The sequence below is a fragment of the Mobula birostris genome, chromosome 1 (genome assembly GCF_030028105.1).
Source record: "Mobula birostris isolate sMobBir1 chromosome 1, sMobBir1.hap1, whole genome shotgun sequence".
NCBI classification, from domain to species: Eukaryota; Metazoa; Chordata; class Chondrichthyes; order Myliobatiformes; family Myliobatidae; genus Mobula; species Mobula birostris.
The window spans coordinates 37497322-37525264 of record NC_092370.1 but is presented as its reverse complement, the minus strand read 5'-3'; the positions used below and the strand labels follow the sequence as shown (position 1 = coordinate 37525264).

Below are 27943 nucleotides of genomic sequence, written 5' to 3'. Positions count from 1 at the left end.
GAGGGGGCACAGTGACATAGGGATAGAGGAAGGGAGGGGGAGGGAACTACTGGAAGTTGGAGAATTCAATGTTCATACCAAGGGGCTGGAGACTACCCAGACGGTATATGAGGTGTTGCTCCTCCAACCTGAATTTGGCCTCATCATGGCAGTAGAGGAGGCCACGTATGGACATATCCGAATGGGAATGTAAAGCAGAGTTGAAGTGGGTGGCAACCTGGAGATCCTGTCTGTTGTGGCGGACAGAGTGGAGGTGCTCGACGAAGCGGTCCCCCAATCTGCATCGGGTCTCACCGATGTAGAGGAGGCTGCACCGGGAGCACCGGATGCAATAGATGACCCCAACAGACTCACAAGTGAAGTGTTGCCTTGCCTGGAAGGACTGTTTGGGGCACTGAATGGTGGCAAGGGAGGAGGTGTAGGGACAAGTGTAGCACTTGCGCTTACAGGGATAAGTGCCGGGTGGGAGATCCATGGGGAGGGATGTGTGGACCAGGGATTCGTGGAGGGACAGATCACTGCGGAAAGCGGAGAGGGGTGGAGAGGGAAAGATGTGCTTAGTGGTGGGGTCTTGTTGAAGGTGGCGAAAGTTGCGGTGGATAATGTATGGATCTGGAGGCTGGTGGGGTGGTAGATGAGGACAAGGGGAACTCTGTCCCGGTTGTGGTGACAGGAGGATGGGGTGAGGGCCTTAGTGCGGGAAATGGAGGAGGTGCAGGTGAGGGCATCAGAGATGATTGCAGAAGGGAAACCATGATCCTTAAAGAAAGAGGACATTTGAGATGTCCTGGAATGGAAAGACTCATCCTGGAAGCAGATGCGGCTGAGATGGAGGAACTGGGAATAGCTCCCCAACTTTTCCTTCACTACACTGACGACTACATTGGTGCTGCTTCCTGCACCCATGCTGAGCTCGTCAATTTCATTGACTTTACTTCAAACTTCCACCCAGCTCTCAAATTCACTTGGTCCACCTTGGACACTTTTCTCCCCTTTCTCGATGTCTCAGTCCCCATCTCTGGAGACAGACTGTCCACTGACATCTTCTACAAGCCCACTGACTCTCATAACTACCTCAACTATTACCTCTTCCCACCCCGCCACATGCAAAAATGCCATTTCCTATTCCCAGTTCCTCCGACTCCGCCACATCTGCTCCCAGGATGAGGCTTTCCGTACCAGGGCATCTCAAATGTCCTCTTTCTTTAAGGATCGTAGTTTCCCTTCTGCCTTCATCTCTGATGTCCTCACCTGCACCTCCTCTATTTCCCGCACTTCGGACCACACCACATCCTCCCGTCACCACAACAGGGACAGAGTTCCCCTTGTCCTCACCTACCACCCCACCAGCCTCCGGATCCAGTACATTATCCTCCGCAACTTCCGCCACCTTCAACAGAACCACATCACTAAGCACATCTTTCCCTCTCCACCCCTCTCCGCTTTCCACTGGGATCAGTCCCTCTGCAACTCCCTGATCCACACATCCCTCCCCACAGATCTCCCACCCGGCACTTATCCCTGTAAGCGCAAGTGCTACACTTGTCCCTACACCTCCTCCCTTGCCACCATTCAGGACCCCAAACAGTCCTTCCAGGTGAGGCAACACTTCACTTGTGAGTCTGTTGGGGTCATCTATTGCATCCGGTGCTCCCAGTGCGGCCTCCTCTACATCAGTGAAACCCGACGCAGATTGTGGGACCGCTTCGTCAAGCACCTCCACTCCGTCCGCCACAACAGACAGGATCTCTTGGTAGCCATCCACTTCAACTCTGCTTCACATTCCTATACTAATATGTCCATACATGGCCTCCTCTACTACCATGATGTGGCTAAACTCAGGTTGGAGGAGCGACACCTCATATACCGTCTGGGTAGTCTCCAGCCCCTTGGTATGAACATTGAATTCTCCAACTTCCGGTAATTCCCTCCCCCCCAACTTCCCCCCTCCCAGTTTCACTCTGCCCCCTCCCCCAGCTGCCTATCACCTCCCTCATGGTTTTGCCTCCTTCTACTACCCATTGTGCTTTCCCCTATTCCTTCTTCACCTTTCTTGCCTATCACCTCCCTGCTTCCCTTCCCCCACCCCTTTATCTTTCCCCTTACTGGTTTTTCACCTGCAACCTACCAGCCTCCTCCTTCCCCTCCTCCCCCCACCTTCCTTATAGGGCCTCTGCCCCTTCCCTCTTCAGTCCTGATGAAGGGTTCTGGCCTGAAACGTTGACTGATCGTTTCTACGGATGCTGCCTGACCTGCTGAGTTCCTCCAGCATGTTGTGAGTGTTGCTTTGACCCCTGCATCTGCAGAGTATTTTGTGTTTACAATCCATTCAGCAGCATTCCCCCAATCCAGACAAAATGCAACAAAAGCTAGTGTCCGTTAAAGGATCCAAATATACTGTGGGGAACTGGCAAGGTGTTGAATGACAAACCCAGTCAGTTATTGTTGACTTCATTGTTTCTGGGATGTGGGATTATTGAAAATGTCTGGTTCCCTTTCTTTTTTTTCCTTTAACTTGAATATTAGCAAGTATTAACACAGAAATAGATGTTAATGGAGGAAGAAAATAATTGGCCATGATATGAATTAGCTTTAACAGGTGTACATCTTCTGGATATACACCAATTAAAGATAATCCATATTTCAAAGCTCAAGCTTGTTTCCTGTATTAACTTGCTCACAGTCACCACCATTGTTTTTCTCAAAGACTCCTCAGTTTATTATCCTGTCACTCCAGTCATCAATGTCCCTTTCCTATTGCAGGTTTCCATTCAGACAAAGTGTAGGTAACGTCTGTTCATTCACGAACTTTAATACCGCAGTTCAATCATCCAGACTACTTTCCAATAACTTACTTTTTTAAAATCCTGGTGAGATGCAGTTGCTGGTTACAGTGCAGTCTCATCTTCAATATGGAGGTTAAAATATGGAAATAATTGCTTTGTACAAGTGCAGTCTTCGCATTATTATTCCTTGCCACTTTATATTTCTTTGTCCCACCCCTTCCTTGATCTTGAATCCACAGCCTTCATCATCATCTGTGTGCAAGCTCGTGAAGTAACACCTCGTCTTTTGAAACACAAAAAAAACACTCCTCTCTCTACAAACATTACTATATCTCAATGTTTTCATCACTATTTTGCTGTCTGTGTGAACTTGTTCTGAACATTGACTGCTACTATTCTCTCATGTTAACAATGTAGAAAGTCATTAATTGGCTTGAAAGTGCTTTCTGCTGTCCCGAGGTCATTCAAAACGTAATACAAATGCAATTTTGGTTTTGGTATTTCACAGCTATTTGCCATAAAATGGATTTCAGTCAACACAGACTCCATTTTCCTCTGGCAATTATTGATGAAAGTGTAGTATGATTTGTTCTCATTCGGCTCTGGTCGCTGAAAATTGAAATTTGTCTTCGGACTGCTAATGCCATTTTCCTGGTACAAAGTCATGCTGCTCCAAACTATATGTGCCACAGGCCAGCCTGTAACAGAAAATGCCCTCCCCACCAGTGAGTACATCTACAAGAGCATGGATGCAGGAAAGCAGCATCCATCATTAAGGGCTCCTGTCATCCAGGCCCTGCCGTCTTCTCACTGGAAGAGATCTCCTTCATGAAGAAGAGGATACAAGTGCCTGAGGTCCAACACCACTAGGTTCAGGAGCAGTTACTACCCTTCAACCATCAGGCTCCAGCGTTCGATAGCTTCACTCAGTTCAGCACTGAACTACTTCCACAAACTATGGAGTCACGTTCAAGGTCTCCACAACTAATGATCTTGATATATATATACACACACACACACATATGTATTTCTTTGTTCTATGGTAAATGCCTGCAAGAAAATGAATCTCAGTGTATGGTGACATTTATTGTACATAATTTAATAATACATTTACTTTGAATTTTGAAATAAAGATGGATATTCCTGTTTTCATGTTTGATAGTGTTATACCCATGTGCAATAACGAAGCAGAAAAAAACATTTGATACACAAAAAAATGTTTATATTGAGGTGTGATCCATCTGTGTTGCTATCCATCTACACAGATATAACATAATGCTAGCTCTTAAGGGAGTTTATTTTATTTTAGAGATGCAGTGGCAAAACAGGCCCTTACGGCCCACTGAGCCACGCCGCCCAGCAAACCACCGATTTAACCCTAGCCTAATCACAACCTTCTAATTTAAACCGTCCCTTTTAATCGTTACGTTTTTGGACCGTGGGAAGAAATTGGAGCAGAAGATGCCAGAATTGAACTCTGACGGCCCGAGCATAAAAGCGTCGTGCTCAGCGCTAAGTTGCTTTGGCCCTGTGTATGATGTATCTTCAGTGTTCTGCAACTTTAATGAAGAAAGTTCTTATATTCTGATGGACTATTTTAGTAGTCAGCCCAAAACATGCTTAGTTGTGGGAAACACACGCGACTGCAAATGTTGAAACCAGACAAAAAACACAGAATTCTGGAGCAAGTCGAGCAGCATCGGGGTGTGGAGGTGACGGGAGAAGGAATAATCAACCACCTGCTCGTCTCCCTTCCCCTCCCGATTCATTCCGTCCATCGTCTCTCACCCGTCTTCTGCCCTATCATCCAGCGGCCCCTGCCTCATGGCGCGTCCTCTCCTCTTGGCACTAGCCATCTTCCCTCTCCACTCTCAGTCCTGAGGCAGGGTCTCGACAATTCCTCCTCCCTCCCCACCACCACCAGCGATGCTATTCAACCTGCTGAGTTGTTCCAGCAGATTGATTTTTTTTATTAATACTCAGTTGTTTTAAAATACATCAACCTGTTAAAACCACACTACAGTCAACGTCAGAAATCTTCAGAGAGTCCTCTGGTTCCTCAACTTTATATTAATGTCTTAAATCATATCCACTGAAATAAATGACCTCGATAATTTATAGACGGGCAACGCATCGTAATTAAACTATATGATTCATTTAATTTCCTTTCGATCAATTTACATCAACAACTCTAAAAAGTAAGGAAGCTGCATTGGCCCGCGACCGGGGCGAGAACTGAGCAATTTGCATTGCAGTACGGAGGCGGAGCCTTGATGCTGGTGGATCTCTCCCGGTTTGGGAAGGAGGCAACGAGGAGGGGTCGGCTCTTCAAGCGCCATTGAGGCAGCCGGCCGATGGACAAAGCGGGCGGCCAATGGGCGTGCCGATCCGAATTCCACACTGGAATAACCCAACGTCGCTAGGGAGCAACCTGGAGACGCAACGCTTTGTGTTGACCGGGAAACAGCGAGCAACAATTTGAGCCTGGGTTCCAGCGCAGCTCCCTCCGGCTTCCACAACTTCAGCACGGCGATGCTATCAGAAAAAGTGCATCATCGGCAAGTTACACGCGGGAAACACTAGACTTTTCATTTTTATTTTTTTTTAAAGTTGCCGATCTCAATTATTTTCAAACAAATTTGGATGTTGTAACATCAACAAAACAATTTTCCTTCTCGGTGTTTGTTGCTCGGAGACAGGAGGATATTCTTGATGGCGTCTCAGCAGTCTAGAATTCAATCCTACCTGGAAAAGAACAAGATTGGCCCCCTGTTTGAGGTAATGTAAAAATGACGATAAAATATTTAACGGTGGGTGTAAAACGACAGCACACGGGGATCGGAAGAAAGTGGTCGTCGAAAACTAGAGTTAACCGTGATGTCATCAATGTATACTATGCATAAAACTATTGAAGAGTATAAAATTTCTAGTTGCTGTAGACAAGTGAATATTTATAACGCGAGACACTTGATAATCTATAATTAAGTCAGAAAAGGTCCAGTCGCTCACCGAAAGCGGCTCCAACTCCACACCACTAAATACGGTATGGGGAGGGGGGGGGGGGAGTGGTGGTGAGGGATGCCTGTTTCAGAAATCTTACAGTGCATCTTGGTCATAGCTCTTTGCAGATTCGGCAATATTTAGATGGTGTTGCCCGGAGGAAGGTGTAGTAGTCTAGTTCATTATTTCTGTCCAGCATAAGTTGCCATATAGAGCTCCTCAGGGTAGCAGAGGAAATTAAAACAAAATTACATCTTACTGCCGAGGCGTTGTAAATTGTCATTTTATCTAAGAAGCGGATACGCCAGTGCTCAGAGGAGATTCCGAAGACAATTATATACAAGAATTTTGCTTTTGTAAAGCAACGTAGAGAGCATATGAAAATAAATGCTCTCTTGGGCACTTTCACCGTGTGTTATCATTTGCATGTCGCTGTGTTCTTAGTTTGTGTTTTGATGTTTTCGATGGTTCAGAAACCTTCTTGGTTACTGACAGTGTAACGCCCTCGGCAGCCTACAGCAAATTCTTTTTTTTTCATAAAAGGGAAATTTCTGAAGCAAGCGGATTGTGCACCTGAGTCCAGCATAAGTGGCGAAGTCCCTTCGGCTAAAAGGGAATCAGTTCTTTGCATGTGAGAGCGCGCAAGCGTGTTTCAGTAATAGCGATAATCAGGATTTGGGATTCATGAAACAATCCATTGATAAAGGAACACTGCCTTATGAAATCAACATGAATATTTTAGCTACGTTTGTACATTTAGAATTGATGATGTTCAGACATATCGTTAAGCATTGGCGCGCAAATCCAACCGGTGAAATGAGGACACCCCCTGATTCTCCTTTCCCAAACAAGAAAATAAACATTGTTAAGCATTTTTGAACGAAACCATTGTACATTTATCTCCGTTTTTATTCGGTAGACATTAAAATATCACATACGGAAAACGATGCAGAATTAAAAAGATTAATTTTTCATGATGGTCATGGTCTCCCTTTCTCCCCCTAGGCTTTCCGAATTGTATCTTTTTAACAGCTGCCAATAGATGTACCCGTAAATACGAGCAATTAAAATTTTTTAGTACAAGTGTTCCACGATAAATTTCCATCTCTTGGACCTCCAAAAGAACAGAATCGGACAATTTTGCCACTGGATCCTTTTTTCCCCATTATTCAAGGGGATGCAAGTTTGATCTGAAAAATATGATTTATTTTGTCCACATTGTTTAATTCTTTTTGATTAAAAAATAAACTATCAATGTTGCTTTAAAGAAAAGTAATTTTATTTGCAGAACTTCATGTATGAGCGTTAAGCATAAATTTGTTTCATAACTTAATTCCAGAAAGGCCGAGATTTTTTTTTACCATGTGTCCCTCTTCTATCTACTCTGAATCTATCCTCGTCATTTAAAAAAAAATATTGTACTCACTTTTCCCACTCATCTCTCCCATCAATATAGAATCATAGAAATGCGTAGTCCAGAAGTGAGCCCTTGCAATCTATGCTGGCTGTGGTGCTCATCTAGGCTAATTCCATTTGTCCATATTAGGCCAATATCCCTCAGTGCCTTTCCTATCTACATACCTGTCTTTTAAGCACCTTTTAAACATTGTAATTCATCTGTCACTTCTTTCTCCATAAACTGTACCCTTCCTGCAGCTTGCCATTCTGCCTATCTTTGTGTCATCTGCTAATTCGGCCAATGCCCATTCATTACCTTCCTTCTGGTTATCAATGTACACTGTGAACAATTCCACTCCTAGCAGTGGTCTCTGTGATACTCACTGGTCATTGGTTGCCAGCCTGAAATGACCCCTTGTCTCTACATGTCAGAATTGAAGATGGTAATCTAGGTTCTCTAGAATTTGGTATAACTCTACCTTACATAAGAACATAAGAAATAGGAGCAGGAATAGGCCATTTGGCTAGCTGAGCCTGCTCTGCCTTTCAATGGCTGATCTGACCATGGACTCAGCTCCACCTACCTGCTATTCCCCTACTATGTAAAGATCTATCTAACATTGTCTTAAATATATTTACTGCGATAGCCTCCGTTGCTTCATTTGGCAGAAAGTTCCACAGATTCACCACCCTTTGGGAAAAGCCATCCTAAATTTACTTCCCTGAATTTCGAGGCTATGTCCCCTAGTTCTAGTCTCACCCACCAGTGGAAACAACTTTCCTGCCTCTACCTTTTCTACCCCTTTCATAATTTTATGTTTCTATAAGATCTCCTCTCATTATTCTGAATTCCAGCGAGTAAGTCCCAGGCAACTCAATCTCTCCTCATAGTCCAACCCCCTCAACTCTGGAATCAACCTGGTGAACCTCCCCTGCATCACCTCCAAAGCCAGTGTATCCTTCCTCAAGTAAGGAGGCCAGAATTGCACGCAGTACTCCAGGTGCAGCCTCACCAGTATCCTGTACAATTGCAGCATAACTTCTCCACTCTTAAATTCAGTCGCTCTGGCAATGAAGGCCAACATTCCATTTGCCGTCTCGATAGCCTGCTGCACCTGCAAACCAACCTTTTGTGATTCACGCACAAGCACTCCTTCTGCACAGCTGCATGCTACAATCTTTTACCATTTAAATAATTATCTGATCTTCCATTTTTCCCTCAAAGTGGATGACCTCACATTTACTAACATTATATTCCATCTGCCAGACACTTGCCCACTCACTTAACCTATCTGTATCTCTCTGCAGACCCTCTGCACGATTTATTTTTCCACTCAATTTAGTGTCATCAGCTAACTTAGATACACTACACTTGATCGCCTCTTCCAGATCATTAATGTATATCATGAACAGTTGTGGGCCCAGCACCGACTCCTGTTGCACACCGCTCACCACTGATTGCCAACCAGAGAAATATCCACCTTTTTCCCTGTTATTTTGTGTATTGGCCCTCTTGGTATTAAAGCTAGCATTCTGCATAGGAGTGTGAATTATTGAGGTCCTGACCTTGTTTGAAGGACAACACCAGCCACATCCTCCCAACTAAAGAATCTGTCTATTCCCTCATTCTGTGCTCTGTTGCTCTAATTTGTCTTCGATTCCAAGAATCTCAATTCTAGTTAAAAGTAACTTGTGAGAGATGTTAACCTTCTTGGATTATATAAATAACATTTATTAGTTATTTCTCTATTTGGCCCATTAATCAGCTCTTCAAAGATTTCAATCAGTTTCATTAGGAATGACTGACTCTTTCCAGTTCTAAGTTGACTCCCTCTAATCATCTGGTCACTCCATCTTTAATTGCATATTCTTGCAATTTCCTGAAAATATTGCAAATTTGGTCTGCTAGACTGCTGCCATCAATATTTGTTTCTACTAATCAACAAGCTCAAAAACATGGGTTGCTGCACCTGCGTCCGCAACTGGATCTTTGACTTCCTTACTGCAAGACCACAGTCAAAGCAGATTGGAAAGAACATCTCCTTGCTGACGGTGAACACGGGTGCACCTCGGGGATGTTTGCTTAGCCCACTGTTTACACCCATGACTGTGGCTAGCCGCAGCTCAAATGGCAATGATGAATTTGATGATTTCATAACTATTGTTGGCGGAATTTCACATGATGATGGAGGAGGTATACAGGAGTGAGATAGATCAGTTGGTTGAGTGGGGTCACAATAAAAACCTTGCACTCTACGTCGGTAAGATCAGGGAAATGATTGTGGACTGCAGGAAGGGGAAGTCAAGGAAACACACACTTGTTTTTATTGAGGGATCAACAGTGGACCAGCTGAGCAGTTTCAAGCTCCTGGGTGTCAACATCACTGAAAATCTATCCTCTGTCCAACATACTGATGCAATTACAAAGAAGGCATGACAGTGGCTATATTTCATAAGAAGTTTGAAGACACTTGATATGTCACCCTGAAAGACTCCTGCAAGTTCCTACAGATGTTCTGTGGAGAGCATTTTAGCTGGTTGCATCACTGTCTGGTATGGATGGGCTACCTCACAGGGTCAGAAAAAGCTGCAGAAAGTTACTAACTCGGCCAGCTACATCGTGGGTACTAGCCTCCTTAACAATGAGGACATCTTCTAAAGGTGATGTCTCAATAAGGCAGTATCCATCAGTAAGGACCCCCATCACCCAGGACATGCTCTCTTCTCATTGCTACCATCAAAGAGGAGGTACAGGAGCCTGAAGACACACACTCAGCATTTTAGGAACAGCTTCTTCCCCCCCACCATCATGTACACTATCTCATTATTTTTTGCTGTCTTTTTGCACTACATATTTAGTTCTTTATTCTTGTGTATTGTACTGTTGCCACAAAAGATCGAATTTCACAACATATGCCAGTAATATTGAACCCGAATCTGATTCTTGTCTGAAAACTTCATTAAATCATTAACATTAAATTTTGCTTAAACTTGTTTGTTACAGCTCAACGGAGTTCAATCTCACTGCTTTGATGTGGACATGTACTCCAGAGAAATGCATTCCAAACGTTATACACTTCTTGAAATGAAAGGCTCATTAGGACACCATCCTGTCCTCTGGTGGATCAGTCAGATTTGAAAGTCTTGTATCTCCTCTTATCTTCTATATTGAAAATTGAATATCTTGCTTTCTGACAGCCAGTTCATTCACTCTTACAACACACATCAAAGTTGCTGGTGAACACAGCAGGCCAGGCAGCATCTGTAGGAAGAGGTGCAGTCGACGTTTCAGGCCGAGACCCTTCGTCAGGACTAACTGAAGGAAGAGTGAGTAAGGGATTTGAAAGTTGGGGGAGGGGGAGATCCAAAATGATAGGAGAAGACAAGGAGAAGATGCGTTTTTGCAAGAGACAGGGTGAGAAGAGGAATAGTCCAGGTAGCTGTGAGAAGGGAACGCCATCCCCTTCTCGCAATTCCTCCGTCTCCGCCGCATCTGCTCTCAGGATGAGGCTTTTCATTCTAGGACGAGGGAGATGTCTTCCTTTTTTAAAGAAAGGGGCTTCCCTTCCTCCACTATCAACTCTGCTCTTAAACGCATCTCCCCCATTTCACGTACATCTGCTCTCACTCCATCCTCCCGCCACCCCGCTAGGAATAGGGTTCCCCTGGTCCTCACCTACCACCTCACCAGCCTCTGGGTCCAACATATTATTCTCCGTAACTTCCGCCACCTCCAACGGGATCCCACCACTAAGCACATCTTTCCCTCCCCCCCCCCGCATTCCGCAGGGATCGCTCCCTACACAACTCCCTTGTCCATTCGTCCCCCCCATCCCTCCCCACTGATCTCCCTCCTGGCACTTATCCGTGTAAGCGGAACAAGTGTTACACATGCCCTTACACTTCCTCCCTTACCACCATTCAGGGCCCCAAACAGTCCTTCCAGGTGAGGCAACACTTCGCCTGTGGGTCGACTGGGGTGGTGTGCTGCGTCCGGTGCTCCCAATGTGGCCTTTTGTGTGTTGGCTGGACCCGACACAGACTGGGAGACCGCTTTGCTGAACATCTACGCTCTGTCCGCCAGAGAGAGCGGGGTCTCCCAGTGGCCACACATTTTGGTTCCACATCCCATTCCCATTCTGACATGTCTGTCCACGGCGTCCTCTGCTGTGGAGATGGAGCTGCACTCGGGTTGGAGGAACAACACTTTGTATTCCGTCTGGGTGGCCTCCAACCTGATGGTGTGAACATCGACTTCTCTGGCTTCCGCTGGGCCCCACCTCCCCCTCGTACCCCATCTGTTGCTTATTTTTGTGCACGCATTCTTTCTCTCACTCTCCTTTTTCTCCCTCTGTCCCTCTGAATATGCTTCTTGCCCATCCTCTGGGTCCCCCCCCCTTGTCTTTCTTCCCGGACCTCCTGTCCCATGATCTCTCGTATCCCCTTTTGCCAATCACCTGTCCAGCTCTTGGCTCCATCCCTCCCCCTCCTGTCTTCTGCTATCATTTTGGATCTCCCCCTCGCCCTCCAACTTTCAAATCCCTTACTCACTCTTCCTTCAGTTAGTCCTGACAAAGGGTCTTAGCCTGAAATGTCGACTGCACCTCGTCCTACAGATGCTGCCTGGCCTGCTGCGTTCACCAGCAACTTTGATGTGTGTTGCTTGAATTTCCAGCATCTGCAGAATTCCTGTTGTTTGCGTTTCATTCACTCTTAATTGTGCTTTTAGGAGGAAAATTCTAAAACACAAGAATATCTGCAGATGCTGGAAACCTAAGCAATACATGCAAAATTCTGGAGGAGCTTAGCAGGCCAGGCAGCATCCATTGTAAAAAGTAAACAGTCAACCTTCAGGGCCGAGACCCTTCATCAGGACTTCAGGACATCTAGTCCTGATGAAGGGTCTCGGCCCGAAACACCGACTGTTTACTCTTTTCCATAGATGCTGCCTGGCCTGCTGAATTCCTCCAGCATCTTGTGTGGTTTGCTATCATTCTGCTATAGCTACCTTTATTTATTGTTTCTATAAAACATAGGATACTACATTACCACCACACACTGTGTGATGGTCTGTCATAGCTCTATCTTTGCTAATATGCTGGAAGTTCTTCCATAACGTTACCTGAGTTTATACTCTCGGCACTTGTGCTCAATGTCGTGATGAATGCTGTAGGAGAATTTAGCAGCAGGGTGATCCGAAAGCCAACACTAACTTTATTAAACAGACTTGCTATCTGATGTCAGTGCTTACATTGGAATTTGTCATTGGGTGCCATATCCAGCACTGATATTAGTTAGTAGCAGAATCTCCCAACCCACTGCTGTGCTGCCAGCTGGCCTGTACTGCACCGGTTGACTATGTGCCAGCACAAAACTTGGCAAACTGTCCAGTTCTCAAGCTTGGAAAACTCTCCACTGAGCCTGCAGTAGATTAAACCTGGCACATAAACAGCAGGCATTTCCAAGCAAATAGGAGAAATCAGTTGCTTTGAAGATGGCAAGTGGAGTACTTTGGTTTATTTAAAAAAGTTAGCTTAAATATTTTAATTGTTTTTAAGTAAATATATTTATGATTTATTTTAATATAAACAACAATTCTACCATTTTAAGTTTTATCTTTAAGTAACTGGTTTTAAATGATAGTTACGGCAAAATGGTATTTAAACACCACACTGCCATAATTGACTGTCAATAATTAATAACTTGACAGTGGGTTATGTTTATTTAAGTTACTGGAATGTAAATGGAATTTTCAGTGAGTCGGGCAGCATCTGCAGAGAGAGAAGAATAGAGTTAATGTTGTGAATGAACTTTCAGACGAAAGGTCATTGATCTGTAATGTTAAGAGAAATTCTCTCTTCACAGGAGCTAGTCTATCTGCCTCATGCTTCCAGCATGCTCTCCTTCTATTTTAGAATTTTTGCGGCTGTAGGATTCAGCTTTTTGTTTAAATTACTGAACCAGCAGACGGAGTTCTGGACCATTAATCCAGTGGTCCGTATTGGAATCCTGCCATTGTAGCTTTGGAGTTGAAATAATTACATAAATCAGGAACTATAAGACCAAAAGAAATAGGAGCAGAATTAAGCCACTTGGCCCATCGAGCCACGGCTGATTTATTATCCTCCTCAATCTCATTCTCCTGCCTTCTCCCTTTAATCTTTGACTCTCTGATAAACCAAGAACCTATCAACTTTCGTTTTAAATATACTCAATTACCTGGCCTTCACAGCCATCCATGGCAATGAATTCCACAGATTCACCACCTTCTGGCTAAAGAAATTCCTAGATTTGGTGACTGTAACAATGAAACTAACCATAGAGTATTACTGTGTCGTTGAGGGAATGGCATCATTACCCTGTCTAGCCTATATGTGACTTCAGATCTACCAGTGTGATTGACTCTTAACTGCTTCTGTGATTTTAAAAACAACAAATGCCAGCATAAGTAGCAATGACCCCATGTCATTCCGGTATATTAAATATTTCAGTAACATTTGAGTAATATTGTAGATATATTGTTTGATTAAGCATTGTTTGTTTGCATAATTCAGTATGGGTTATATGTAAAAGTATGTGAATGGCATACGTCATTATGCCACCACATCATATATGAGCACTTCACTAAAGTAAAATGAAGTAGACACATCTATCCCCGGCTCCTGTGTTTTTCTTTCATTTGGGTTTTGGAGAAAGGAAAGGTAACAGTGGCGACGATGAAGTTTTAAAACTAAATCAAGGCAATGACCTACCTATTGAAACGTAGGACATTTCTGTTTCTTCAGAAATGGAGAGAGATGGTTGAGTTAAAGAAAAGCGTAGCATGTTTCTTCAGAAGAAGAGAGAGACTGTCAAGTTTTTAAAAAGCCAGAAAATCGACAAAATTTATGGTTTCATAAACAGTGAATACTGGGTGATGATAATAATAACATTTTAAAAAAAGAGCAGAAATAGCTAGCTACATTGGAAAGAGAAATGTGTTAACAGGTAACTGGATGATGTGCACTGAACACATTGAGCAGTATGTTGAAGCAAACGAAATAACCAATGCAAAGTGACTGCCAGTGTTACTGAGGGCAGTAGGTGGGAAAACATACAGTTTGCTTAGAAATTTACCATTTCCAATCAAACCAGCTGAAATGAACTTTGCTGATATCGTAAATGTACTGCAGGAACATTTAGAACTGAAAACATTGTTGATTGCAGAATGCTTTAGGTTTCATAAGTGGAATTAAGAGAAAGGGGAATCCATTTCAGCATACATGGCTACATTGAAGAGATTATCTGAGCTTTGTCAGTTCAGTGATAGGTTTAATGATGTGCTGAGAGATCATTTAGTTTGTGGAATCTTACAAGAAAACATTCAAAACCAGCTCCTAACTAAAACACAATTTACATTTAAAAGGGCTGTTGAAATCACTGTATCTGCAGCTAGAGATGCAATTCAGTTGCAGTCAGGAATGAAAGTGAGCATAAACAAAATTGCAATGTCTGAACAGAAATCTGCCTGGTTGAACAAATTGTGTTACCATTGTGGCAGGGGCTCACAGACCAATGCAGGGTTAAAGGAGCAACTTGCAGAAAGTGCAACAAAGAAGGACACAAGGAGCATGTTGGGCAGACAAAAATAAATGGACTGCACAGGAAAGAGAAAAAGATTAAAAAGTCAAGTTGCTGTTTCAAAAAGAGTGCTAATCTGAATAATCTGATAATAATGAGAGTGGTTCAGGACTAGGCAGCCTTGAGATTTACAATGTGTAAACTAACAATAGACAAGCAATAATAAACATGAGAAAGTCTGCAGATGCTTGAAATCCAAAGCAACACACACAAAATGCCGGAGGAACTCAGCAGGCCAGGCAGTATCTGTAGAAATGAATAAACTGTCGACATTTCAAGCTGAGACCCTTCCTCAGGACTGAAAAGGAAGGAGGAAGATGCCAAAACAAGAAGATGGGGGTGGGGGGGGGCGGGATTGAAGGAGGCTAGCTAGAAAGTGATAGGAGAGGACAAGTATGTGGGAAAGGTGATGAGCTGGAGAAGAAGGAAACTGATAGGAGCGATAAGAGGACCATAGGAGAAAGGGAAAGAGAAGGGGACCCAGGTGGAAGTGATAGTCAGATGTGAAGAGGTAAAAGGCTGACTGGGGAATACAAGAAGAGGGGAAGGGAAGGGAACATTTATTTTACTGGAAGGAGAAATCGATATTCATGTCATAAGTTTGGAGACTACAAAGACAGAATGTGAAGTGTTGCTCCTTCACCATGAAGGTGGCTTTGTCTTTGCACAAGAGGAGGCCATGGACCAACATGTCAGAACAGGAATGGGTATTGGAATTAAAATGTTTGGCCCCCAGGAAGTTCTGTTTTTGGTGGATAGAGCAGCGGTTCTTGATGAAGCAGTTCCTCAGTTTATGATGGATTTTGCCAATGTAGAGGTGGCCACATTGCGAGTACCAAACAAAATAGACGACCCCTGCAGATTAGCATGTGAAGTGTTGTTTGGGGGCTTGAGTGGAGACAAGGGAAGAGGTGAGTGGACAGGTGTAGCACTTGGGTGGCTTGCAGGGATAAGTGCAGGGAGGGAACTTAGTGGCGTGGAACAAATGGACAAGGGAATTGTGGCGGGAGTGATCCCTGTGGAAAGTTGAGGGTGTTGGTAAAGATATGTTTAGCGGTAGGATCCCTTTGAAGATGGCGGAAGTTGAAGAGGATGATGTGTTGGATGTAGAGGCTCATGGGATAGTAGGTAAGGATAAGAGGACCTCTATCACTGTTAAGGTGGCAGGAAGATGGAGTGAGCGCAGATGTTTGGGAAATTGAGGAGATACTGGTGAGGGCAGCATCAATAATGGAGGAAGGGAAACCCCATTCTTTGAAGAAGGGAGACACCTCTGATGTCGTGGAAAGGAAAATCGCATCCTGAGAACAAAAAATAGATCAATATCTTCTGCCCAGGACAGAGGATATCTTTGTAAATCCTTCTGGAGAGAAACACTTCAACAAAGTAGACTTAGCTGCGGCCTACCTACAGATGGAGATGAAAGAACAATCCGGAGTGTTTCTCACTATAAACACTGACAAAGGTGTTTATTGCTATCATTGGCTTATTTTTGGAGTAGCATCTGCCCCTGCACTCTGGCAGAAAGCTATGGACCAGGTGCTGCATGGCTGCCCACGCACTCGGTATTATTTGGGTGACATCTTTGTTACCTGTAAAAATGACAAGGAGCATCTCCAAAATCATAAGACAGTGTTAAAAAGATTAGAAGATTATGGGCTCCGAGTATGATACAACGTGTGAATTCTTCAAACTAAGCGTCACTCACTGTGGTCACACCATTGATGCAAAAAATTTACACAAGTGTGCTGAGAAAATTGAAGCAGTGATGGATGCCCCAAGACTCAAAAGGTGTGTCACAGTTGTGGTCCTTTTTAGTATTTGTCAATTACTATAACAGGTTTCAGCCAAACCTAGCCACTTGCTACATCCCTTGAACTTATTACTACAGATCAGGCAATGATCTGAAATGGCAATGAATAAAACAGTGTAGCTGACTTTCCAAAAAACAAAGGAAATGGTGATGTCAGACACAGTATTCATGCATTATGATCCACATCATCCCGTGAATCTTGCCTGTGACATCTCGCCTTATGGTATGCAGTAGGTGCGGTCATATCACATGTTATGGGTCATGGAAGTGAACGCCCCATAGCATTTGCATCATGTTCCCTTGCTGCTGCAGAGCAAAATTGTGCACAGATTGACAGAAAGGCTTTGAGTCTGGTTTGGGATGTAAAACATTTCAATCAATACCTATCAAAGTTGCTGGTGAATGCAGCAGGCCAAGCAGCATCTGTAGGAAGAGGTACAGTCGACGTTTCAGGCCGAGGCCCTTCGTCAGGACTAACTGAAGGAAGAGTGAGTAAGGGATTTGAAAGTTGGAGGGGGAGGGGGAGATCCAAAATGATAGGAGAAGACAGGAGGGGGAGGGATAGAGCCAAGAGCTGGACAGGTGATAGGCAAAAGGGGATACGAGAGGATCATGGGACAGGAGGTCCGGGAAGAAAGACAAGGGGGGAGGACCCAGAGGACGGGCAAGAGGTATATTCAGAGGGACAGAGGGAGAAAAAGGAGAGTGAGAGAAAGAATGTGTGCATAAAAATGAGTAACAGATGGGATACGAGGGGGAGGTGGGGCCTTAGCGGAAGTTAGAGAAGTCGATGTTCATGCCATCAGGTTAGAGGCTACCCAGACGGAATATAGCCTCCAACCTGATGGCATGAACATCGACTTCTCTAACTTCCGCTAAGGCCCCACCTCCCCCTCGTACCCCATCTGTTACTCATTTTTATGCACACATTCTTTCTCTCACTCTCCTTTTTCTCCCTCTGTCCCTCTGAATATACCTCTTGCCCATCCTCTGGGTCCTCCCCCCCCCCATCTTTCTTCCCGGACCTCCTGTCCCATGATCCTCTCGTATCCCCTTTTGCCTATCACCTGTCCAGCTCTTGGCTCTATCCCTCCCCCTCCTGTCTTCTCCTATCATTTTGGATCTCCCCCTCCCCCTCCAACTTTCAAATCCCTTACTCACTCTTCCTTCAGTTAGTCCTGACGAAGGGTCTCGGCCTAAAATGTCGACTGCACCTCTTCCTACAGATGCTGCTTGGCCTGCTGCGTTCACCAGCAAGTTTGATGTGTGTTGCTTGAATTTCCAGCATCTGCAGAATTCCTGTTGTTTTCAATCAATACCTGTCTGGTAGAGAGTTTACCCTCGGTACTGATCATCAACCCCTAGTGTCCATTTTCAATCCATAGAAGGGTGTTCCACTAACAGCAGCAGCACTAGTGCTGAGATGGGCTCTGTTTCTTGGAGGACACAATTAAAACATCGAATTCAAGAGGACAACTAATCATGGAAATGCTGATGGATTGCCCTGTTTACCCTTGGAAAAGGAAATACCTGAAAAATATACAAAAGAGGACACTCTTCTTGACATACTTTCCCTGATGCAAGTTGAAAGTCCCTATGTTACGATGGAGGTGATCCAAAGGGAAACCAGAGAAGACCCAGAATGTCTCAGATCTACATGGTAACTTAAAATGGCTTGAATATGCAGCAGGAATTTGAATTCCCCCATTTTTATCAGTGTTGGGATGAACTTGACCTTGATGGAGGTTGCCTTATGTGGGGATTGAGAGTTGTTGTACCATTAAAGCTGAGAGTTAAAGCGTTGGAGAAGCTACATGTTAGTCATCTAGGCATGGTCAAAATGAAAGTGTTGGCTTGAAGTCTGGTGGCCTGGGATAGATCAGCAGTTTGAGTAGATGCCAAGAGTATCATCTTCATGGGCACAAATTTCTCGGTAGCAGTGGATGAAGCTACAAAGTAGCTAAAAGTGTTCTCAATAGCCTCCACTACAGCCTGACACACTGTTGAATTATTGAGAAGGCTGTTCTCATGGACTGGTGTTCCAGAACACTTAGTCAGCAACAATGAACCATAGTTTGTTGTGGAAGTGTTTAAGGCATTCCTGAAAGTCAATAGAATAAGACATAGTACATCTGCACCATACCACCCAGCCTCAAATGGCTTGACAGAAACATTTGTCCAGAGTCTAAAGAAGGCACTGCAAACAATGCCAGCAGAACACATTAAACTGACACTGAATCAGAAGCTTGCCAATTTTCTGCTTGCATAATTGTAATGCAGCACACTCCACAACCACCAACTCACCAGCTATGCTGTTCCTGTTTCATCCCTTGTGCTCGTGCTTGGATCTCCTCAAACCCAATTTCGGAAGAAATGTGCAGTGCAAACGGCTGAGACAGATTTAAGGCTCCTCAGGCAAAGAGGTTCAATGTTTCACTCTGCACAAGCAGTCCTGGTGAGGGTCTGCAGAGGTGATCAAAAGTGGTTTCTTGGAAAGATTAAGGACATAACTGGACCACTATCCTACGCAGTGGGGAATGCTTCTGAAGTCATCTGGTGAGCTGAGGACAGCAGAGCCAATTGTCAGAGAAGAAAGGTGTCCAGAGCTTTCTGAGGCACTTCCTGCAGTCCCAGAGTCAACTCCTTCAACCACCACAGAGGAGGCACCAGAACTTGAGATTATTTCACAGCCACAAATCTCTCCTGTCAAGCAAAATGAACCACTTTGTCAGGAAAGAGTAAGAAATCCTCCACAGTGATTGAATATTTAGGCCTAAATGGAACAATTTAGAATTTGCTAGGCTGTAGATATCTATATAGTAGTTGCATTACGTTGTGTACTGTGACTAGGGACATATTTGAGTTGAGGTACGTTCTATATTTTGTTGGAATTTATATCTAAGCAGGGAAGAGTGTAGTGTGTTTAATGTTTTGGTAATATTTGAGTAATATTGTAAATATATTGTTTGATGAAGTGTTCTTTGTTTACATTATTCATTATGGGTTACATGTAAAAGTACGTGAATGGTGTGCGTCATTATGCCATCATGTCATATATGAGCACCTCACTAAAATAAAATGAAATAGACGTGTTTATCCCCGGCTCCTGTGTTCTTCATTCGATTAGTTTTTGGAGGTACAAAACATAACAGTCATGCACAAATTAATTTCAAACAGCTAGTGAGCCAGAGGGTGTGTTCTCACCATCTGTCAGTGTCACCACTGTCCTATAAGTGCAGTTGGCTTTGGCACAGAGACACACATGTTGCTGTGTTCTGCCATGCCAGTAGGTCGGGCGCAGGGTTCCCAGTGGAAGATTTTGTCTGAGCCATCATGGAAGATGAGCTATGACTCAAGGGAAGGTATCTTACCATCTCAGGATACTCTACCCCAATATATTTTCTTTTCAGAGGAGCTTTTGAAAAATGCAGTTTGCTTGGTGGGTAGTATGTTATTATGTGTGCAAAGTAAAGAACTTGCTTACCTAGTGGTCAGTGTGAGGGGTTCACCTGGCACCAGATGCTACGATGGTGACCAGGTTTCATGTGCACAGGGTTGAGCAGCAGTTCAGTAATAACTGTACTCACTGGAATTCAGAAGGATGAGGGGGGATCTCACTGAAACTTTTCGAATGTTGAAAGGCCTAGACAGGGTAGATGTGGAAAGGATGTTTCCCATGGTGGGAGAGTCTAGGTTGGTGAATTTGTGGAATTTGTTGCCATATGCAGCTGTGGAGGCCAGGTCGTTGGGTGTATTTAAGGCAGAGATTGTTAGGTTCTTGATTGTACATGGCATCAAAGATTACAGGGAGAAGGCCAGGAACTGGCATTGAGGAGGAGAAAAAAAAAGAATCCGCCATGATTGAATGGGGGAGCAGACTTGATGGCCTGATTGTGCTCCTATGTCTTATGGTCTTATGGTAATTGGTAAAGATGCTTTGGACATCTATAACAGTTTTCAAATTGAAAAGACAGCTTTTATGTTGGACACTCTGATGACAAGATTTGAGGAATATTTTGTCCCAAGTGAAAAGATCACGTTTGAGAGATTTTTTTTCCCCTGTGACCAGATACAAGGAGTTAGCTTTGACATACTGAGTAAGTCCTGTGAAAATGGAGATTTGAGAAACTCACTAGTTAGAGATAGAATAGTTTGTGGAATTCAAGATAATGGGCTCGGAGAAAGACTGCAGTGTGAAAAAAATTTGATGCTGGAAATGGATGTGAATATATGTAGGGCAGTAGAGACCACATGGGTACAAGCTAAGGAGCTGCACAGGGCAGACATAACAGTGCATGCTGTGAAAACAGAGGAGCAGTGTGCAAGATGTTGCCCCAAGCAAAGCAAAGAGAAAGGGTCAAACAGCAAATGAAGCAAATGTAGAGATAGTCATATTCCAAAGATGTGTTCTGCTTATGGAAAATCCTGCAATAATTGTGGGAAGAAGCATCATTTTGCAAAGTGTTGCAAAGCTGGGGCTACCGAGAGAAAGGTGCACACAGTTGATGAGGAAATGGAGGCTTGTGGATTCTCTACAGGTCACTGGTGCTGGTAAAATAAGATGGGTCATTCCAGTGACTGTGAATGAGACATAATTCCATTCAAGCTTGACACCAAAGCCCAGATGAATTTGTTACCCATGGGCGATTAAAAGATTCTCACAGTGAAGAGCAAGATTTACCAAGTGAAGTTAAACTTGACAAGCTACACTATTTCTACTTAAAGACGGACAAGAATAAGGAAGCGTGGAATGGATGAATGTCATACAGAAAACTGAAGAACCACCAGATTGGGTGAACTCACTGGTTATTGTGCAAAAAAAAAATGGAGCATTGTGGACATGTCTAGACCCAAGAGATCTCAATATTGTCACCAAGAGAGGACATTACAAACTGTCAACACGGGAGCAGACCATGTCCTGGTTTGCAGCTGCCAAGTGGTTAAACAAGCTCAACATGTCATCTGGGTTTTGGCAGATGAAGCTTGATGAAGCAAGTTCAAGTCTCTACTTTTAACACACCACAGAGAAGATATCACTTTCTCTGGCTACCGTGTGGGATTCTGTCTGCACCAGAGGTCTTCCATTAAACCATCCACATGACCTTTGAGGTCATACCTGGTGTTGAGACCAGGGATGAACATAATGTGTGACTGAGACAAGTTCTTGATGTGACATGGAATGTCATTTTGAAATTAAGTAAAGAGAAGTGTGAATTTGGTGTTAAGACAAAATCCTGACGAAGGGTCTCGGCCCGAAACGTCGACTGTACCTCTTCCTAGAGATGCTGCCTGGCCTGCTGCGTTCACCAGCAACTTTGATGTGTGTTGCTTGGTATTAAGACACTTATCTTCATAGGGGATGTCATATCTGAAGAGGGAGTGAAGATTGAACCAAGAAAGGAGTCAGCTATTGAAAACATGGAGAGGCCCGAAAACAAAGAACAAGTAAGATGTTTGGATTTGGTCTCACAAGTGAAAAAGGTGTTTCTAGATGCTGAAAAGAGTCTTAACTGAAGAGCCTGTGCTGAAGATTTATGATCTGGAGAATTGTACTAAGATTTTGGCTGATGCATTCTAGTATGGCCTTGGAGCAGTACTGCAGCAACATGATGACATGGCAACCTGTGGCCTATGCATCAAGGGTTTTAACAAGTGCAGAAGCCAACTATGTTCAGATAGTGAAAGAGCTTCTCGCCAGCACATAAACATGTAAAAGGTTCCTCACTATGTCTACGGACAAGCTTTTGAAGTGGAGACAGACCATACACCACTGGACTGAATGACTGTCCCATGAGGATACAGTGCATGTTGATAAGGCTGCAGAAATATGATGTGAAGATGGCCTACACACCGGGAAAATTTTTTTCATTCCTGATGCGCTGTTGAACAGTTGACGAGAAAGAAAAGAGTGACTAAGAGATTGATGAAGATATACAAGCCTATGTAGACATTTTTGTCACCTCCCTTCCAGTAGCTCCTGATAGAACAGAGCAGATTAGGAAAGCAGCGGGGTCAGATGAAACAATGAAGGAACCCAAAGATGCAATGCAGAAAGGATGGCCAGCAGCTAAAAATAACTGTCCAATGTGTATTTGAGATTATTGGGCATGTAGAGCTGAACTGTCAGTAGTGAAAGATATGGTCTTCAAAAGAAAGCAGGTTTGTGATCCCTGTGTTGCTACGCAAGGAAATGCTCCAAAGATACACGAAGGGTATGTTGGTGAGGAAAAATATAAACATTGAGCTCATGAGGTGATGTACTGGCCAAGAATGAACCAAGACATCAGCCAGACCATTGCTTCATGTGAAATATGCCTGACCTACAAACCACAGTAGCAAGCAGAACCGCGTACACCACACCCTTTACCCAACAGGCTGTACTTCAGAATTGGGGTGGATTTGTTTGAACGTAATGGGAAGAGTCACATTGTTGAAACAGACTACTTTTCCAATTATCCAGAGGTTTCAACACTGCAATCAACATCCAGCAAAATGGTCATCATCTTCCGAAAAACTGTGTTTGCAAGGCATGGAGTTCCATGTGAGGTAGTATCAGACAATGGTCCACAATTTTCTAGTGGTGAATTTGAGTCCTTTGCCAGTGATTGGGAGTTTTGACATATAACTACAAGTCCACATCACCCAAAATCTAATCGCCTAGCAGCATTCAGTCAAAGTAACGAAGGGCCTCATGAAGAAAGTGCAAGATGGACAAGAGGATTTCCACAGACATCTAATGATTTACGGAAGTACACCACTGCAGAATGGCTTTTTACCAGCCCAAATACTGATGGATCGATGTATACGCGTTAACTTTCCAATAGGCAAAAACCTGTTGACACCTAAAGGAGCACACAAGGTCAAATCAGCTACAGTGAAAGGGAAAGAAAAACAGATGCAAGACTGCTAAAAGCCTACCAGTCCTAAAACCTGGAGATCAATTGTGAGTCCGGGATCACGAGTCCGGCAGATGGTCCATGCAAGGATATGTGCAAGAGGAAGTAGCTCCACATTCCTACCTGATCCAGGCAGAGTGAGGGCCACCTCAGAGATGGATCTGTATGGATCTCTGACCACACGCTCCAACCTATAGCTGTGATGTGTCACCTGTCAGTACATTGAAGGGGCCAGCATATGAAAGAAATGAACATGTTGATCAGAATTCTCAGAAAGAAATCAATATTAACACAGCAAATGCAAGCAATACACCAGTGGAAACAATAGCAGGACATAAAGTACCACTAAACCACCTCCGAGACTGATTGACAGTTGATGAGTAGATAAGGGACTGTAATTGCTCATTACAATTGAAGTTGAAATGTTGAGTAGTTGAAAATTGGAGATGGACTACGGAATATAGATAACTTTGTTGGAAAGAATTATTGTTCCTTGCAGGTTTATGAGGACGTACTATTGTGTGTTGTTTCTCTTCCAAGTGGTGAAGTTGTGTTAATATATGTTATTATTAAAGAACTTCAGTTTCCAGTGGTCAATGCAAGGGGTTCACCTGTAACTGAAAGCCATAATGTTGACCGGGTTGTGCAGTAGTACAGTAATAAAATTGTTGCTGTTCCTTTTTGCTCCTTGTGGTGCATTGGGAAGAATTTTTTTTACCATTTCCTTAGTACTTATCTTTTTTATGAGGCCGAGCTGCTATCTCAGCACTCAACCTAGAATGGATGGGAAGTGTGGACAGAGCCGAGGGGATTTGAACCCGGGGCCATTGGCCTTGAAGTCCCCGATGATGCCACTACACCATCAGCCAGCTAATTCAGAAATAAACCCACGCCAAGTTTGTCTACATATCAGGTAGTATCTGGGATGATTTCCCCTACCTGCTTCTTTGTCCTGGACACACAGAAGTTTTCAGTGATGGTAGACAGTGACTTTTCAGCTGACCTGATATTTCGCTCTAGTTTTTGCATATTGTTAAAGGATGCTGCACCAAACCTGATAATAATGGTTGATGTGAGGATGCTGTCCATGATGGCTGTGTAGAATTGTACCAATATATTCTTGGGATGTTGGAGTTTTACCAACTGCCACAATTAATACATCCTTTGTTGAGCTTTTTTGTTAGTGAAGTAGATGCAGTTCTCTCACATGAGGTCTTGCAAAATAACGATGTCCAAGATGGGAAACAATCATTTGGGAAAATGTTGGTGTTGAGGATCAGCCATGGTGGAACAGACCCAATAGGCTGTAAAGGCTAATCCTCTAACAATTTCATTTGCTCTTTTCACATAACAATGTCAGGCAGAGACCATAAAAGGGATTTAGACAAACACGTGAACAAGCAGGAGATGGAACGCTATAGACCATATACAAACAGATGGGATGAATATAAATTGGTATTATGAGTAGCACAAACATCATGCACCTAAGGCCCTGTTTCTTTGCTGTAATGTTCTGTGTTCTATATCTATGTTTTTGTCATAGAAGATTGACATATTAAAGAACCCAAGTACTGATTTGAAAAGTAGGCTTTTTTTTTCAGTCCCAATTCATTACTTGTGCTGACAAAATGCTGACATGCTTGCATGCACTAACGAACAGTGAACACAAACAGAGTACTTACTTATTTTCACTGGCTCGGCATTACCAGGTAATATTATTTGGATATGCCAATGGCCCAGATCAGAATGTCTCACCAATCAGAGGGATATACAAAGTTAAGTTGTTTCAAGGGATTATTTCGCTTGATTTATTTTTACATGTAAATATCACAGAAATTGTTCCCTTACTGTGAAGAAATTAGAAAGATGAATAAACTGAAAGCCATAATGTTGGATAACACACGTGGGACATATTGCTTCAGTTAAAACCAAATACAGAGCATTTTCATTATTAAGAAATGATTCTACTGTGCCTTTACTTTTCCCAGCTTTAAGCTCATAAGTGAACAATTACTTCCTTTAAATGATGTAGTGGGGGGATGGTTCTAATCAATGCTGGAGAGAACTCTGAAGCAATACAAAAAGCCATTAATAAATTTGGTTTGTAGTAGGAAATGAATTTTAAAGTAGATTTGAAGGAAATGTTACATTTTGTGGGTGGAATGAGGAGAGCACATAGACTCTGGAAACTAATTCTAGATTGATTAAAGGGTGAAAGCATCCAGGGAATTCAGAAATAATTCTTTTCGAACGTTCGCTTTACGAAACCTCACTGTTACGAAAGACCTACATTAGTACTCTGTTTTCGCTTTCAAGAAGGTGTTTTCACTGTTACGAAAAAAATTCAGTGCGCGATAAAAAGCAGCGTGCGCCCCAAGCAGCTGCTCTCCCCGGATTCGTAACGGCATTCTCGCCAGCATTGCTTTAACACGAGCCTGTGAGCAGTCGTTTGCAAGATGAGTCCTATGGTGTCAGAAAAGCCTGAAAGAGCTCGTAAGGGTGTTACACTTAGTGTAGATCTAGACATAATTAAGCGTTTCGATCGTGGTGAATGAAGCAAGGACAAAGTGAGTTTGGCTTGTGGAAGCTGACGAAGATGATGTTGAAGAAGTTTTGGCATCCTATGACCAAGAACTGATAGATGAAGAGCTCATGCAATTGGAAGAGGAAAGGATAACAATCGAAACCGAGTGAGTAATGATAAAGTACGACTTTAATTTTGAAAGGGTACGTAGATTTAAGGGATATTTGCAAGATTCTTTGAGTCCTTACAAAGAACTGTATGATAGAAAAATGCACGAGGCTCAGCAGTCAAGCAAGCCTTCCACATCAGCCACAGCAGACGACGAACCTCGACCTTCAACGTCGAGGCAGGCAGTCATAGGAGAAGATGAAATGCCTGCTCTAATGGAAACAGACGATGAGATGGCACCCCAGTGTCCCACCACCCCAACACCCAGGCCACAGACAGATACTGTACCGATTCGTGGAGAATGCAGCAGTAGTTGGGAGGCACACAGCACATCTTTAAGAAAAAAGCCGAAATAAACATGCTAATTAATTAGGTGCCGCCCCACACGTAATTGTCGGTCCAGATCAGAGGCGATGCAATCGGCACACCCCTCTGATCTGGGCTGACAATTACATGTCGGGCGTCACGTAATTAATTAGCATGTTTATTTTGGCTTTTTTCTTAAAGATGTGCTGTGTGCCTCCCAGCTACTGCTGCACCCCTGCGTGCTTCGCGTCAGTGTATCGGTTGGTGGTCTGGAGGGTGGGGGCCACTGCACCACCACCCAACCTGCGATGACTCAGCCTAACACACCATCATCAATGTGCTCTGTGCTGTCCCGATTCCGGTAAGTGATACTACACGGTACATACATTATTTCTACTTTATATCGGCTGTGTATTTTTACGTGTTATTTGGTATAATTTGGCAGCTTCATAGTTTAAAGGTTACTGGAGAGCGCTTGCGCCGTGTTTTTGCCAACACCGCTTGCGCGAGATTTTCTGCCGACGGCACTTGTGTGAGATTTTCGCTACGGAGAACAGTTCAGTAGTGATTGTGGAAAAGTATTTCTACTTTATATAGGCTGTGTAGTATTTATCATATCATTCCTGCTTTTACTATATGTTATTTTAGGTTTTATGTGTTATTTGGCATGATTTGGTGGGTTATTTTTGGGTCTGGGAACGCTCACAAAATTTTCCCTTATAATTAAATGGTAATTGCTTCTTCGCTTTACGACATTTCGGCTTATGAACCGTTTCATAGGAACGCTGTACCTTCGGATGGCGGGGGAAACCTGTACAAGAGATTCTGCAGATGCTGGAAATACAGAGTAATACACCAGTTCTGACGAAAGGTCTCAACCCAAAAGGTCTCGACTGTTTGTTACCTTCCATGGATGCTGCCTGATCTGCTCAGTTCATTCAGCATTTTGTGTGTGTGACTCCAGGGAATTCAGATACACTTTGCATATCAAACCCATAAAATTGCAAGAAAGCACTGAGTTCATTTGCCAGAAGAAAGTGGAAAGCAAAGAATTTATGTTAAGTTTGGTAAGACGACACTTTGAGCACAGGTTTGAGTTTCATCATTTTTTTATAAAATTTACTGGAGAAAGAGAAAAAATGATTCACAAGGTTGATTTCCAGCTGTTTGTGTTGTAAGTTACATGTAAAATGTCAAGAAAGCACAAGATAAAACTTGTAGCAAAAAAAAAAAACACTGTGTGGGTCAGGCAGTATCTGTGGAAACAGAAAGGTGGTTGATGCTTTAGCTCAAGACCTTGCATCAGGACGGAAATGAGTTAGCCAATATAAATAGATGATAGGGAGGGATAAAGAAGGCACTTGCAGGTGATAGGTTGAACCAGGTGAGGAGGGTGAAGGAGAGGTATGATTGGTAGATGGAGACAATTGGG

At 43.5% G+C, this 27943-nt stretch overlaps 1 protein-coding gene across 6 annotated transcripts in view; it reads left to right on the top strand.

Annotated features, from left to right (window-relative positions):
• Nucleotides 1-5255: 5255 nt before the first annotated feature.
• The window catches only part of c1h8orf34 (chromosome 1 C8orf34 homolog), a 364640-nt gene continuing 341952 nt past the window's right edge, over nt 5256-27943 (top strand). For all 6 annotated transcript variants that reach the window (XM_072254127.1, XM_072254031.1, XM_072254215.1 and 3 more), the window contains exon 1: nt 5256-5564. In XM_072254127.1, the coding sequence (XP_072110228.1) occupies nt 5499-5564 (66 nt within the window). In that variant the 5' untranslated portion in view covers nt 5256-5498. The remainder of the gene's footprint in view (nt 5565-27943) is intronic.